The 12,707-nt window shown below is 50.6% G+C and overlaps 3 protein-coding genes across 7 annotated transcripts; 1 reads left to right on the top strand and 2 right to left on the bottom strand.

Moving 5' to 3' along the window:
* On the bottom strand, positions 116–2,508 carry LOC8057353 (transcription termination factor MTEF1, chloroplastic). The gene has a single exon (XM_002463577.2). The coding sequence runs from the start codon at positions 2,227–2,229 to the stop codon at positions 1,042–1,044; it is 1,188 nt and encodes a 395-aa protein (XP_002463622.1). The 5' UTR covers positions 2,230–2,508; the 3' UTR covers positions 116–1,041.
* On the top strand, positions 5,304–8,833 carry LOC8057039. Of its 5 annotated transcripts, none has more exons than XM_021447514.1 (5): positions 5,304–5,441; positions 5,545–7,666; positions 7,907–8,111; positions 8,222–8,415; positions 8,498–8,833. In XM_021447514.1, exons 2-5 carry the CDS (start codon positions 5,626–5,628, stop codon positions 8,569–8,571), a joined length of 2,514 nt encoding a protein of 837 aa, XP_021303189.1. In that variant the 5' UTR covers positions 5,304–5,441; positions 5,545–5,625; the 3' UTR covers positions 8,572–8,833. The 5 variants fall into 5 exon arrangements, with proteins under 5 accessions (XP_021303189.1, XP_021303204.1, XP_021303216.1 ...); XM_021447529.1 differs by having other exon boundaries at positions 5,548–7,666; positions 8,498–8,786; XM_021447541.1 differs by having other exon boundaries at positions 5,306–5,441; positions 5,635–7,666; positions 8,498–8,786.
* LOC8057038 (L-type lectin-domain containing receptor kinase IV.1) lies at positions 8,937–12,198 on the bottom strand. Its single transcript, XM_002463576.2, has one exon. The coding sequence runs from the start codon at positions 11,364–11,366 to the stop codon at positions 9,201–9,203; it is 2,166 nt and encodes a 721-aa protein (XP_002463621.2). The 5' UTR covers positions 11,367–12,198; the 3' UTR covers positions 8,937–9,200.

Genomic DNA, 12,707 nt, shown 5'->3' with positions numbered 1-12,707 from the left:
GTCTATATTTAGTACTCCATGCATGTGTCCAAACATTCGATATAACGGGCGGTAAACTTTAACAGGGCAAACCAAACAGGGCCTTACTTGCCACTCCCCCCCTTCAGAAAAATCATGACGGACCACACTGCATTTTGCAGCTCTCGCATTACAGTTGTAACTCGTCCAATTTTTCAAGTCGACATGAACCAACATACATAAGTTGTAACATACATAGGCAGTGTAGATGACATGGTTCAGATTATTCAGATGGGCAACACTTCCAATTTCCAAAGCAACCGCAGCAGCCAGGCCAGCAGGTATATACTGGCAATCGATCACACAAGTTCTCCTGGGATCTGGATTTCCAGCAGCAGCTCAAAACAGAGGGCGTCGGTGGTCACATCTGCTCATGATCCCGCTTACTATACTTTTGTAGATGGCGCAAACCCATCATATGAGCTGCTTATAACATTATAAATTAGAAAAGTTTTTGTAGATGGCGTAAACCCACCATATGAGCTGCTAAATCTTATAAATATTCCGTGAGAAACTCCTACTTAAAATCACAAAACTATACAAAATGGTAAAAAAAAAAAAACAAGTTTGAGAGTTGATGTCTCCCTTATTTGATAGGCTTACTTCCAGAAGAGGCACATTCTCTATATCACAGGAAGCCAAAAGGGCTACATTACTACTTTCTCATACGAAGCCGTCTCCCATAGAACTTCCAATTTGTTTTCAGCTTTGGGTACCTCATTCCCTTACAGATACTGTTCTACAGCAAATACTTATCCACATAAGAAAACAAAGTTAAGGATAAACTACAGCCATGTGCTAGGCAGAAGATGAAACCAACAGAACGTGCATTAAGTGTCAGAAAGAAGCCAAACACAGCTCCTTCCTTAATAGTCGCAACTTAACCTTGGACTATGACCAATCAGTGATCACTAGTGGTTATATTGCAGAAATCAGAATTGAGAAAACCTGCACAGTTGACAGCCACTAACGAGCATGGGTTGCAGTTCTACCATCCACCTAAACCAGAATGAGAAGCTTAAATTACACTCTAGAGGGCACAATACTAGCACAAGCTGCAGCATAAGCATCTGCAAGGCCAGGAACAGAGTCCTTGTGACCGTCGATGAACTTCGATTTGAAAGCGTCTTCTCTAAGATGAGCTAATGTGAAAAGATTCATATTGCTATTCAGCAAACCCTTTTCCTGCAGTACTTTCATGACATGATGTCGGGGCACTAACCGCTTCTCCAAGCTGAATGTGAGCAGGATAGGCCTTTGCACAATATACTGTGGCTCCATAGCAGCCTCATTGACCAGAAACTCGATCTTGCGAAGAAGAGTCGCATCAGATAATCCTAGTATTTGTGGCATCCTGGACACTGCAATGGAAACTTCAGATTCAGAACAACCAAGAGTCCTCTTAAAGAACTCAAACTTGGCAGCAACCTTCTCAGGCGAAACACAGCAGACGATTGCCACTGCTTGCCCGAACATCGGCGACGCTGCAGGCACCCCAAGTTCTTCTGCCCGCAGCATGAACTCCTTCACTCGTTCCGGCTTGAAGGTAAGCACCCAAGGGTTCTTTAAACACACCTTAGCAACATCTAGAACACCGCCCTGACGAAACAGAGCTATGTTGGGCTTGATGATCCTCTCGAGGCTCGTCGAGAAGAGGAACATAGACCTCTTTGCGGCCAGTAGGACACGATCAAACGAGCCGTAGAAGGAGGTGAAGAACTCGAGTCTGGGAGTGACGTCGCACGAGAGGAGAGCGCGTGAGGCAACCAGGAGGAAGCGAGTGATCTGGGGAGTAGACAGGCCGACGCGGTCGCGGAGAGCAAGAAGGCGGGGAGCGAGCTTCTTCACGGAAGTGCGGAGGAGCAGTGGTTCCGCGGAGACGACGGCGGCAATGTCGGCGCGGGAGAGGCCAGCACTGGAGAGTAGGGCCAGGATGGCATCGGGGTTGGAGGCGGAGCTGAGGCGGAAGCTGGATACCTTCCCCTTTCTGTATTTTATGGATAACTGGTGGACAGCCTTCTTGGACACCTCGCGTGCTTGGGTCGGGGCGAGGCCGCAGGCGGCGACGAGGTAGTCCTCGAGGGAGAAGGGCGCAAATGAGGTCGTGGAGGTGGAGGTGGAGAGGAGGAGCAACGCGCGGGGCTGGATGGGTGAGGGGTGCGCGGTGGCGGCGCGGAACAGAGGTAGGAGGCGATTTCGGAGGCGCAACATGGCGGCGGCGAAGGGGAGGGGAGGGGATTAGGTCGTCGTCCGTGCAAGCAAGCAGGAGGGCTCGCCGCACGAGGGGAAGGGGATGAAATGAAAGATGGATGGATGGGTGTGCCTGCTTCTTAGCTGCGGCGCGGCGAGCCGTGCGCCTCCGGGATGAGCCGATGAGGTCACCAGGCCCCAGAGGCGGCGAACCACGGGTGAGGCTTCTTCCGCCTTGACGCCGCAGAACGGCCGCTGCCGCGCTCGCACCTTGCGGCCGGAGTGGTTGCTGGTTGTCTGCGCCGCCGTGTCGTTGGTTTGGGGCTGGGGCTCTGGGAAAAGGCCGTGTCGTTGGTTTGGAATGCTGGGCCGCCAAACGTCCACATGACTTGGGTCGGATTCCGGACGGACCGGGCCCTCAAAATCTGATTACTCATATTAGTGGGCCTCCAAACGTGCACATGAATAAATTAGCATGATGACCACGCGTGCACATACTTAAAAATGAGATGAGATCATGGGTGGCAGTGGCATCATCGCCATCGAATAAAGATTGCAGGGTTTGTAGAGTGCACTGGACACATTTCGAATGTGGCATGGTAACAAAGGTATTATTAGTCCATTCTTCTTTTTTTTGTTTGGAAAAGGGAGCTTTATTGAGAAATATGTAATGTCTTTTACAATCGAGTGCCTGAACACACTCAAGAAACAAAGAATAAGGCCCTCTCTGGTTCCTCTTACCAAATATTAGCCAGCTAAAATTATTTTAGCTACTCTTGTTTAACTAGTGGGAATAAACTATTTAAGTTCTATTTTAGTCAGTATGTTTGGAAGTTTAGCTACTAAAATAACTAAAGTTTAGCTAACTAAAATTTAGCAAAAGGAACCAACATTCTCGCATAATCTATAAGCTAAATGCGCGAGCTCGTGCGCAACTTTATTTTGCTCCCTATTAAGGCGGTGTTTGGTTGAGGTTGTTAAAGTTTAACAGGTACTATAGCATTTTCGTTTTATTTGACAATTAGTGTCCAATCATAAACTAATTAGACTTAAAAAATTCTTCTCACGAATTACTCTCTAGCCATGTTTTTAATTTCGTAAATAATCTACACTATTTTGGTGGTCTTACTTTTGTTTTTTAGTTATAGGAGACACTTATGTGATGTTGCATGAGTTTTTTTGTGTGGCAAAAATATACGGCACGACGTTCACATATATAGTTTCACAATTGCAGTGTAAACTAGAAGTAGAAAAAAATAAACTCTACGGCATTACATTGCAGGCAAAAACCTACTCCTAGTTCCATATATATAGTTTCACAATTATCTAAAACCATGAAATCTTAAATGGGCACCTAAAATCTGAACTAATATCCTCTGTAACCTAATCCTAAATTCTATATGACCGCTTAATCCTCACACAAGAAGAAACACCTTTTTTTTTAGCAACAGGCCTCGTTAGTTCTCAAAACTTTTTGGTTTTCAGAACTGTAGCATTTTCGTTTTTATTTAATAAACTTTGTTCAATCATGGAGTAATTAGGCTTAAAAGATTCATCTCGCGATTTATAGTTAAACTTTATAATTAGTTTTTTTTATATTTAATGTTCTATGCATGTGCCGCAAGATTCGATGTGACGAAAAATCTTGAATTTTTTTGATTTTTAGGGTGAATTAAACAAGGTCTTAAACACTTGTGAACTCGGGCCTTGTTTAGTTCCGAAAAGTGAAAAGTTTTCGGTACTGTAGCACTTTCGTTTGTTTGTGACAAATATTATCCAATCATAGACTAACTAGGATCAAAAGATTTGTCTCGTGATTTACAACTAAACTGTGTAATTAATTTTTATTTTCGTCTATATTTAATGTTTCATGCATGTGCCACAAGATTCCATGTGACAAGGAATCTTGAAATTTTTTTGGTTTTCAGGGTTAACTAAGGCCTTGTTTAGTTGGTAAAAATTTTACATTTTAGGAACTGTAGCACTTTCGTTTGTTTGTGGCAAATATTATCTAATCATAGATTAAGAGCATCTCCAACAGTTTGCCAATTATAATTGTTATCTTTGTTTTTTTGGCAAAACAAGAAAAATAATAGTCCAACATTTTGCTAAAGCACTTACCAAATTTTGCTTTTGCCATCGAAGGGTATATCACGCGCAAATTTGCGCGCTTCGTGCGAGTTGCCATCGCGCGGACGCCCTCTTCCCGTCCTTCGCGCGCAACCCCGGAAAAGACGGCCGCCTCTCCCGCGCTGGACGACTTGGATTACACCTCTCCCCAGCTCGCGATCCAAGAAATTGTACATCAGTCAACCATCACCCAACTACTCCTTTGTTGTTTGCGCCTTTGGAAGGAGACTTTCCACACTGTACTCTACTGGTGCAGAGATCAACATGATGTGGAGTCCTACAGGTGTAGAGATCAGCATGGTGTGGAGTCCAGGGCAATTATTCATGCCAACGTTTCCTGTCCTGGAACTAAAATAATACCCCTAGATACTAATTCACAAATCAGATTAAGATTTGAGTTGCGTGGAAAATTAAAGTTATTTTCATTTGAGTTGTTCACATATGCCTCTAAAAACAGTTGATCTGTTTGGAGTGGATTCACTTTTTCTAATTTTGCCAAGCTCAAATACCAAACTATTGGAGATACTAATTTTTTTCATTTGCCATATGTTTTAGTCACTTGCCAAATCATAAGATTTGCCAAGTGGTTTTTACTAAATTGTTGGAGATGCTCAGGGTCAAAAGATTCATCCTGCGGTTTACAGGCAAACTGTGTAATTAGTTTTTATTTTCGTTTAAATCTAATACTCCATGCATGTGCTGCAAGATTCGATACGACGCAAAATCTTGAAATTTTTCGAGAACTAAACAAGGCCTCGGTTTCGCTCTGCCCTGAGTGAGTAGCCCCACGGGTGGGCAGGCGGGAAACACTCGAGTGCGCTGGTATTCGGAATCTGCAGCCAAACCAACCAGGCCGGCCCAGCTGAGCTAACCCGAACCAACCCACGCGAGAACCGGCTGGCCCGGTCGCTTTCCCGACCATGAGCCGCCGGCCCGCCGCTCCTCCCCATCCAGTCACCCACCCACTCCCACCCCACACGTCGGCCCCACGTCACCCGTCTCCCACCAACCCTCCCCGCCCCTCCCGGTTTTCTTCCTCCCGGACCATCCCCGGCGGCCGCCGATTTGGCGGAAGCCCGGCCGTTCGGCTACCGAAAACCCGGGTGAGTTCTCTCTCCATCCCACTCTTTCTCTCTCCCTTCCTTTCGGGGTCTGCTGGTTTATTTCACGCCCGCCCCCCGGTTCCAGCTGATTGGGGATTTTTAGTAGGGTACGAGTACGATACGGCGATTGCTCTTCGAATCCAATTGCGCCCTTCCTAACGCTGACGCCCGGCGGTGATGGCTGATGCAGCAGCGCTCGTGCTCTTGCCTGATGGAGAGCGACGCGGTTCTGGAGGATGCGGCGGCGGCGGCGGCGGGGGAAGGGGAGGGTGAGGAGGAGCAGCAGGGGGAGGGGGAGGTGGTGGTGCCGATCGGCGCGCAGAAGCACGACCCGGCGTGGAAGCACTGCGTCATGGTGCGCTCCGACGGCCGGCTGCGACTCAAGTGCGCCTACTGCGGCAAGCACTTCCTCGGCGGCGGTATCCACCGCTTCAAGGAGCACCTGGCCCGCCGCCCCGGGAACGCCTGCTGCTGTCCCAAGGTGCCCCGCGACGTGCAGGACACAATGCTCCGCAGCCTCGACGCCGTCGCCGCCAAGAAGATGCAGCGCAAGCTCGCCGCCTCCCTCTCGCCCGGCGACATGCGCCGCTTCGCTGCCACCAGCGCGCCGCCCGCCTCTGTCTCTACGGCTAGCGGGGGCACCGGCAGCCCCATCCACATGATCCCGCTCAACGAGGTGCTCGACTTCGAGCCCGTGCCGCTCGAGGAGCAGAGGCCTCTGGTTCCGGAGGGCAGCATGAGGGGGAGTAGCAGCGGTAAGAAGAAGAGGAAGCAGGTGACCTCCGCCACTGCTCCGCCACTTATACCCCAGACTCGGCCGCAGCATGTTCTGGCTACTCCTCAGACCAATCTTCTTCATGGGCTGCAGCATGTTCCGCCTACTCCTCATACCAATCCTCTTCATCAGGTTGTGATGGCTGTGGACGCAGTGACACCGGCAGAGTATTTCGAACATGCTGCCCCCTCGGAGAAGGAGCAGGTTTCCGTGGCAGTTGGGCGGTTCTTGTATGATGCCGGTGTGCCATTGGAAGCGGTGAACTCAGTCTACTTCCAGCCGATGCTGGAGGCCATTGCGGCGGCAGGAGGGAGGCCTGACGTGCTCTCTTACCATGACGTTCGCGGGCATGTTCTTAAGAGGTCACTCGATGATGTGATGTCTCACTTGGAGTTCTTCAGGGGTTCATGGACCAGGACGGGCTGCTCGGTGTTGGCTGATGAGTGGATCACTGATAAAGGCAGAACCTTGATAAACTTCTCCGTGTATTGCCCAGAAGGTACTATGTTCCTCAAATCAGTGGATGCAACCAGCATTGTTACATCTTCAGATGCACTGTACGAGTTACTGAAAAGTATTGTTAACGAGATTGGCGAGAAAAAAGTTGTCCAAGTGATCACAAACAATTCTGAGATCCATGCAGCTGCAGGAAAAAGGCTAGGCGAAACATTTCCCACATTATTCTGGTCTCCATGCACTTTCCAGTGTGTTGATGGCATGCTCGAAGATTTCAGTAAGGTGGATGCAATCAGTGAGATAATAAGTAATGCAAAGGCCATCACGGGATTTGTCTACAACAGCGCATATGCATTGAATCTGATGAAGAAGTATCTGCAAGGGAAGGATCTGCTGGTTCCTGCAGAGACTTGTGCGGCTATGAATTTTGTGACATTGAAGAATATGTACTGTTTGAGGGAGGCTTTGACAGCTATGGTCAACTCGGATGAATGGATAGACTTGCTGCCAAAGAAAGGAGGGATTGAAGCAAGCAATCTTGTTAATAGTTTGCAGTTTTGGAACTCTTGTGCTGCTGTTGTTCACATCACTGACCCACTTGTGCACCTTCTTAAGTTAGTCAGTAGCAACAAGAGGCCTTCTGTGGGTTATGTATATGCTGGATTGTACAAGGCCAAAGCAGCAATCAAGAAAGAGCTGGTGAGTAAGAACGACTACATGGTTTACTGGAATATTATCGACTGGAGATGGGACAACCAGACACCACATCCACTTCATTCAGCAGGCTTCATCCTGAACCCTCTATTTTTTGATGGAATTCGAGGTGACATATCAAACAGAATCTTCTCAGGAATGCTAGACTGCATAGAAAGGCTGGTATCTGATGTGAAAATCCAAGATAAAATACAGCGAGAGCTCCACATGTACCGGAGTGAAACAGCAGGGGATTTTCGTAGGCAGATGGCTGTCAGATCTAGACGAACTTTACCTCCTGGTTAGTGTTTCAAAATTCTCATGAACTAGCTTACTCGCTACTATTATGCTTTTGTTTTTTACAAACATGAGTTACACATTTGTAGTTTTAGATCATACCAAATAAAATGAACTTTTCTGACAAACCTTGTTAGCCTTCTTTCAAAAATTGGAACCTTGTTAACCTATGGCATCCTTTGATTGAGGTAATCATAAGGTGAAATACTGAACTTTGTTCTTTACTATTGTTATTACCTTGCAGCTGAATGGTGGTATACATATGGAGGAGCTTGCCCAAATTTAACACGTCTAGCGGTCCGCATTCTCAGTCAAACCTGCAGCGCTAGAGGATGTGACCGGACGAACATTCCTTTTGAGCAAGTTCATGATGAAAGAATGAATAGTTTTGAGCGTCAGCGAATGCATGATCTCACCTTTATACAATACAACCTGCGGCTGCAGCAAAGGTAATGAAATCATCTTGCGGAGAATCTTGCCATTAGTTGCCAAAATAGGATATGTTTTGCTTGATAACAAAGCATGAATGGATTGACCAATTGAGTGATCTTTTTGATAGACAACAACGCAAGATGAAAGCATTTGATCCTCTCTCAGTGGACTACATAGACGTAGTTGATGACTGGGTTGTGGATAGATGTGCAATGTTCTCTGGCCCAGCTGAGCAGCCAAACTGGATGGAGATTAATCAATTAGTCAACCGAATCACATCAAGGGAACCAACTGAAGATGAATTTGAATCCTTCATTGAAGGTACATCCATATGCACTTCCTTTTGTAGGCTTTATCTGTGGGGTGATGACATTTATATTCAATGTTCTAAACCTCCTTTCAGGAGTTGATGACGAAATGATCCAAGGTGCTGCACAGGGCTTCCAGGAAGATGACGATGATCCTGCTTGTGGCTGAGGCAATAGATTAACTAGTCAGCTAACCTGTAAGCTAATGTTGCATGGCTAAAATCTGGGATTGCCTGCTGTATTTTTTCGAAATAGGGTCGCCTTATTGTGTCACCTAGTTCTTCAGATACTTTAGAGTTCAGATATCTTCCATATCTTTCCCAAGCCCATCATTGGTCCACAGAACACATTTTTGTCATAATATAGTTTGAGGTTCTCGTGCCAGTGTGCCAAGATCTTTTTCCCATGATAAAGAAGGTTGATGTCTTTCAGCTCCTTCTGAGTGAAGGCAACGGCTTGGATTCCGATTCTTGACAGAAATTATGATACCACATTATTTTTAACTGCTTACCTGAAGAATTCACATACAGTCAGTTAAGGCTTGGTGTCCACCTTTTTGTTCTCGTCATGATCAAACAAGCGAGGAATAGCTCAAGCTGATTGGTATAGCCTCAACCTCAGCAGTTAGAGCTTTATACATCAAACTTTATTTTTTGGTCATCCCTACAAATGGCTGACCATATCTATATTCACTTCCAAGAAAATATCACACAACACCTAAACCTATGATGACTATTTGCTTCCCTATCCAACTACACATGACTAAACTTTGGTGTTTTGGTGAAGACAGATCACTACTCAGCCGGAGCCGGAGGAGACCTGCTGCTCCTCGCCGGTGGAGTGTGAGGAAGACGGCTGCGTGGTGACGCTGGTGACCTCCGACGTCGCTGGGAATATGGTGGCGAACTCATCGAAAGACTCGCTGTATCCGTAGAACAACCTGTTGTTGTTGGCTAAATCTTTGGGCGGCGTCTCCGGCACCGGCGCGGCGCCTTCGAGGATCTGCACCGCCTGCCTCATGCTCGGCCGGCACCGGGGGTCAGGGTGCGAGCAGAGCAGGCCGAGCTTGAGCACCAGCTCGACGTCGGCCTCGTCGCACTTGCCGATCTTTGGGTCCCTGGCTTCCACGATCCTCCCGGCCTTCCAGCACTCGAGGACGAGGTCGACGAGCCCCGGCGAGTCGACGTCGTCGTTGCGCTGCATGGGCCGCCGGCCGCACGCCACCTCGAGAAGGAAGGCGCCGAACGCGAACACGTCGGTGCTCGTGGTGGCCTTGCCCGTCTTGCTCATCTCCGGCGCGAGATACCCCAGCGTCCCGATGACGTGCGTCGTCTGCGGGTTGCTGCCGTGGTCGTAGAGCCGCGCGAGGCCGAAGTCGCTGAGCTTGCCGTTCATGTCGGCGTCGAGGAGCACGTTGGCAGACTTGATGTCGCGGTGCACCACCACCTGCTCCCACCCCTCGTGCAGGTACAGCAGCCCGGCTGCCACGTCCCGGACTATCTTGCCGCGCTGCTCCCAGCTCAGCACCGGCTTGCCGGCGTCGAACAGACGCCTGTCGAGGCTGCCGTTGACCATGTAGTCGTAGACGAGTATCAGCTCGCCCTGGCGCCGGCAGTAGCCTAGGAGCTGCACCAGGTTGCGGTGGCGCAGCCGGCTCATGCTCGCGATCTCGGACACGAACTCGCGCAGCCCCTGCCGGGAGTCGTGGGACACCTTCTTGACGGCGACCTCGGCAGCCGCCGGCCGCAGGAGCACGCCGTGGTAGACGCGGCCGAAGCCGCCTTCGCCGATGACGTCGCGGAAACCCCCGGTCGCCGCGTGCAGGTCCTTGTACCTGATCCGGTGAGGCCCGTACTCTATCTCCCAGTCCTCTTCCTCCTCGGCGAACCGCCGGCGCCTGACGACGACCACCGCGACTACCACCGACGCTAGGAGGAGTGCCACGACAACAGCCAGGGACAGCGTGACCACCAGTAGCTGCGACGTCGTCTTCTTGGACGACCTTGACGACGGGACCGACGGGAGCTTCGAGAGGTCGAGGTCCGGTGCGCGGCCGCCGCCTAGGCGGAAACTCCAGCCAAGAACGTAGTGAGAGCTCGAAGCCGCGCCGTTCGCCGCGGTGAACCCGACGTACGTGTCGTCGGCCACGGCCGACGAGAGGTTGACGATGGAAGACACGAGCGGGACGGACGGCCTGGGCTTGCGCGCCGGCGCCACCGTCACCTCCAGGCGCATGCTCGCGCCGTCGTACTCGACCCACGCCTGCAGGGGCTCCCCGCTGACCAGGTTGACGCTGACGTTGACGAGGCTGCCGCCGACGCCGACGTCGACGTACGCCGCCGGCGCTGAGCCCACGGACACCAGGCTGTTGACGTCGATGCCGACGTGGTTGTCGTTGATGTCGTTAAACTCCTCGTCCCTCGCCGTGTCGAGCTCGACGGCGACGACCCCGCTCCTCATCCTCCCCGTGTCGTTGGACGTGTTGAAGAGGCCGAGGTTCTTCCCGGCCACCGCGCCGGGCACGGTCGGCGACGGCGCCAGCGCGAAGGCGATCCCGTGGCCGTGCGCGTCGTCGTGCCGCGGCACCATGGCGAACACGAAGGTGGTGGAGAAGGAGAAGGACTGCGGCCGCGGCGCGCCCGTGGAGGAGGAGGAGGAGGCGTCGTCCCTGAAGCGGAGTGGCACGGGATAGAAGCCGTGCCCGAAGACCTCGTTGGTCTCGTTGGTGAGCTGCAGGAGGCCGGAGGAGGTGACGACGGCGGCGCCGCTGGTCGTGACGTTGTCATGCGCGAAGCCGGTGAGCACGAACTCTACGGCGGCTGCGCCGGCCGCCGATCCGCCTCGGGCGACGAGGAGCAGGACGGCCACCCGCACAGCAAGAGCAGCCGCTGGCATCGCGGAGCGAGGCAGTGACCTGGAGGACTGGGGTGGCTGCCAGCGACGAGCAAAGCGGCGGGTGTGCATCTGCTTATGTCAGGTCGAGGTCGGGTCCGGCGCCGCGGTGGAACGGAATCTGGGACTTGCTGAAAGGAATGGAATCAGGCGCTGCATCAGTTACTCGTTGGTACTAGTTGCCTGCTGCAGGCCGGGTCGTAGGTGTTGGCCTGCTGGTGGCGTCGTTCGTCGCTGCCTCGATCAGCTGGTGGTCCGCGAGAGGGACGTGGAAGTGGACGGCACCGGAGGGGGTCGTGATCGGGAGCCCGGGACCGGGAGGGGAGCCAGTACGGGTTGGCTGCTCCTGCTCGCGGCTCGCGGGTGGCATGACAAGGATGGCAATGGCACGGAGGGGCTCGAGAAACGACAGGACAGGTCTTGACTGGCGACGTTTGCTATTGGATTGGAATTTCGGAACTCCAGTTCATATCCTACTAGCTGGTAGCTGCTTGGCAAATGCGTCGTTTGTTTAGTGTGTCAGTGTGTGGATCACGGTCACCGGTGGAAAATTAAGTAGTGTTCAGATCCGGAAGTTAATTCAGTTCCGCGGTTGTTTCGTCAAGGCAGTTTCTTGTTAGAGATATAAGCATCACGGTCACCGGTGGAAAATTAAGTTACTGTTTGCTTAATTGTTTTTGGAACGTAGGCAAGAGTGGAAAATTAGTTACTATTACTAGATGATTATGAACTTCTATGTTAAATTATTTATTTAGTCTGTGATGCGGATGGTGAGCTTATCAAGTTTTTTTAGTGGTGATAAAAACATCTATGTGTGATGATGAGTTGGTATGGGATGATGAAATAGTTAAGCTATTTCGTGTAACTAGTTTGATTCAAGTTAATATATATGGTTGATGTTGAGTTGCTATGTGATTGGTAGATAAGTTGGTTATTATAACACTGTAAATTAATTGAGGCTTTTCCATGTGTGCTATTAAGAAAGATGATCAGACCTTTATATCATGACACTTTTCTTTTTTTGCCCTTCAAGCCATTCCTTAGATTTCTACCGTTTGCCAGCCCTAACATGTGGGTCTGACTAGAAAAAATGTCCAAAATACCCCTTGTTCAAAATACCACCTCCGAAGCTGCTGGCTGCTGCTTGCATGTTGTCGACTGGGGATTGTGCTGTACTGCATTCAAGGAGGAGACTGCAAACTGACCAGGCAGGCAGGCCGGCGGCGAAATGCTGACCGAGAACCCTCATCGCGCCGCGTGCACGCGCTCGGCGCGGCAGCGAGGACACGACGACGGCACCACCGTACCTGCACATGGCCGTCGACCATGGTGGTAGAGTTCCGTAGCAGTGCATGGCGTTCGTTCGTGGCGCGTCGGTGTGTGCAAGTCTGAACAGCGCGGTGTTCTCACCAC

This window comes from Sorghum bicolor, chromosome 1 (genome assembly GCF_000003195.3).
Source record: "Sorghum bicolor cultivar BTx623 chromosome 1, Sorghum_bicolor_NCBIv3, whole genome shotgun sequence".
Lineage (NCBI taxonomy): Eukaryota > Viridiplantae > Streptophyta > Magnoliopsida > Poales > Poaceae > Sorghum > Sorghum bicolor.
Note: the sequence above shows the minus strand (reverse complement) of the source record. Positions and strands in the feature narration are given on the sequence as shown.

Coding starts and splice junctions, on each gene's coding strand:
- LOC8057353 (XM_002463577.2), bottom strand. CDS start 2,229: ATGTTGCGCCTCCGAAATCGCCTCCTACCTCTGTTCCGCGCCGCCACC.
- LOC8057039 (XM_021447514.1), top strand. CDS start 5,626: ATGCAGCAGCGCTCGTGCTCTTGCCTGATGGAGAGCGACGCGGTTCTG. Junction 8,112..8,221: donor AACCTGCGGCTGCAGCAAAG/GTAATGAAATCA, acceptor TCTTTTTGATAG/ACAACAACGCAAGATGAAAG. Junction 8,416..8,497: donor ATTTGAATCCTTCATTGAAG/GTACATCCATAT, acceptor ACCTCCTTTCAG/GAGTTGATGACGAAATGATC.
- LOC8057038 (XM_002463576.2), bottom strand. CDS start 11,366: ATGCACACCCGCCGCTTTGCTCGTCGCTGGCAGCCACCCCAGTCCTCC.